Here is a 2,773-nt window from a genome sequence, read left to right as displayed (position 1 = left end):
ACACACACACACACACACACACACACACACACACACACACACACACACACACACACACACACACACACACACACACACACACACACCACTGACTGTCATCAGTTCTTTTGTTGGATGAAGAAGTTTGTGGACCTTTGACCTACATCTGTCTTGGAATAACCTCAAACCACAGAATCCAGTAAATGGCGTTTCTGCCGCAGGGTCAGATCAAGATCTTCTGATGTTTCTCTCAGAGCGGTAATTTTGGTGTATTTGGCCAGTAGAAGAGGTACTGTATTTAGTACTTCTTCCACTAGCCACAGGTCTCACCTCTGGGGTCCACCTGAGTCAGGTAGTAGAGGGTGGAGCTGGTGGCTCCGTTGGACTGGATCAGGTACCCCGTGAGCAGAGAGACGGCTCGGACGTAATCCTTCTTTGGAGGATATTTCTGAGGTGGACAAAGGAGCAGTCAGTGATTGACTGCACTGTCCACTTGGCATATATAACCTCACACATCACACCTCAGTGTGCATCTGTATACTGATGATACTGTGCTCTATTCTCTGGAGTGGTATTTACAATTAAAACTTTCACCTACTGATCTGAAGTCTGTGATTGATTGTGCAACCATGAATCTGCTGGGGTCTGACTGGGTCCTAGTGATAAAGCTCCCCTATGGAGTCTGCTCTTCTAATAAAATGTTTTTGTGTCTTTATGTTCCATATGTCACTAAATGAGTATAAAACCCACCAAGTCACAGTCAGAGCAGTGAAATACTGACCGGGTGTTTGACCGAGTAGTTGATGATCATGTAGTCGTTGCCGAGTGGAAGCCAAGATCTCATCGTCACAAAGTCTCGGTTTTTCAGCGGGCTCGGGCATTTCCCTTCAAACAGAACACAAACACATCCACAAAGGTTCAGACAGAATCAGATATTTGGCAACTAAAAACCAGCTAACCCTTTTGGACCAGCACAGACTCCAGCTCAACCTAACCTCAGTTTGATCTGAATTAAAAAGCAGAAAGTTAGAGGCCGCCCAGGTCCTTTAGACCTGAGTCTATTAGATAGATATGATACAAACCACTGCAGCGCAGTACCTGTAATACCTACAGCATGTCCTAATCGCTCTAATAGGATATTATGGTCGACAGTATCGAACGCTGCACTGAGGTCTAGCACTGCTATGCAGATGATACCGAGCTCTATCTGTCCATGAAGCCAGATAACACATGGCAATTAGTTAAACTGCAGGAATGTCTTAACCTCCTAAGACCCAAACTCTTCCACAGCATGCATTTTTAATTTCTCTTTGATATTTGGGCATATTGGGACCTGATGAATGTAAAAACAAAGTATTGCCTGATTTGTTTTTTTGTTTTTTTTTTACCTGATTTTTGGGGTGGTTGGCCCGGAAAAGGCCCAACCACAAACATGAGATCCACATGAGGATATTCATTTAAAATTTCAATAGAACAGTGGCAGTATGTCCTCATAAGTGGATATCAGGCCCATGTAGAGCAAAATTTTGTATTTCGGTCTAGACAACCCAAAATGTGATGTCCACATATGTGGACGCCAGGTCCTAGGGGGTTAAAGACATAAAGACCTGGATGGCCGCTAACTTTCTGCTTCTTAATTCAGATCAAACTGAGGTTATTGTACTCGACCCTGAAAAGCCTAGAAATATGGTATCTAACCAGATTCTTACTCTGGATGGCATTACCTTGGCCTCCAGTAATGCTGTGAGGAACCTTGGAGTCATTTTTGACCAGGATATGTCCTTCAATGCACATATTAAACAAATATGTAAGACTGCTTTCTCTCATTTGTACAACATCTCTAAAGTTAGAAATATCCTGTCTCACAGTAATGCTGAAAAACTAGTTCATGCATTTATTACTTCCAGGCTGGACGACTGTAATTCATTATTATCAGGAAGTCCTAAAAGCTCCCTGAAAAGCCTGACAGACACAGTCTCTACTTTTAAGATTAGGCTTCAAACTTTCCTTAGTTATGCTGCAACAGGTGTAGGCTGCTGGGGGAGTCCCACGATGCACTGCGTGTTTCTTCTTCACTCACTATGTGTTAACAGTCCTCTCTGTGCTGAATCATATGTGTTATTAACCTCTGTCTCTCTTCCACAGCATGTCTTTATCCTGTCTTCCTTCTCTCACCCCAACCAATCACAGCAGATGGCCCCGCCCCTCCCTGAGCCTGGTTCTGCCGGAGGTTTCTTCCTGTTAAAAGGGAGTTTTAACAGGAAGTGCTTGCTCATAGGGGGTCATATGATTGTTGGGTTTTTCTCTGTATGTATTACTGTAGGGTCTACCTTACAATATAAAGCAACTTGAGGCGACTGTTGTTGTTTATTTGGTGCTATATAAATAAAATTTAATTGAAATTGAATCAAATCTTTATTATTATTTATTTATCAGCAGCCACTGCGTAGCCACAGCGGGCTGGGGTGATGTGCCCACAGGCTCTGCCGGGAGCCAGCTGCGCCATAGCGGGCCAAGCCCAGGCCCAGAGGCCCGAGATCCCCCCCGTCCCCCCGGAAAAGGCCCAACCGGTCAGAGTATCTTTTATACCTGTCATTTGAGTGTCATGTTAAACCACATCACTGGGTCTCCCTCCAGAGACCTCCAGCTGAACGTCAGCAAGACCAAGGAGCTGGTGGTGGACTTGAGATTGTGTCAGCACAGAGACTACAAGCCCATTATCATCAATGGAGCTCCAGTGGAGAGGGTGCAGTCCTTCAAGTATCTTGGTGTCCACATCTCCTCAGACCTGACA

At 44.6% G+C, this 2,773-nt stretch overlaps 1 protein-coding gene across 1 annotated transcript in view; it reads right to left on the bottom strand.

Annotated features, from left to right (window-relative positions):
* Positions 1–2,773, bottom strand: part of stard15 (StAR-related lipid transfer (START) domain containing 15) — a 21,154-nt gene that overhangs the window by 1,515 nt on the left and 16,866 nt on the right. Inside the window, exons 3-4 of the mRNA XM_005948638.3 lie at positions 761–864; positions 310–427 (exon numbers count right to left, since the gene is read on the bottom strand). Of these exons, the coding sequence (XP_005948700.1) occupies positions 310–427; positions 761–864 (222 nt within the window). The remainder of the gene's footprint in view (positions 1–309; positions 428–760; positions 865–2,773) is intronic.

This window comes from Haplochromis burtoni, unplaced genomic scaffold (assembly GCF_018398535.1).
Source record: "Haplochromis burtoni strain Fernald_Lab_line unplaced genomic scaffold, NCSU_Asbu1 Contig_601, whole genome shotgun sequence".
NCBI classification, from domain to species: Eukaryota; Metazoa; Chordata; class Actinopteri; order Cichliformes; family Cichlidae; genus Haplochromis; species Haplochromis burtoni.
The sequence above is the reverse complement of the archived record's forward strand: the minus strand, read 5'-3'. Positions and strand labels throughout refer to the sequence as shown.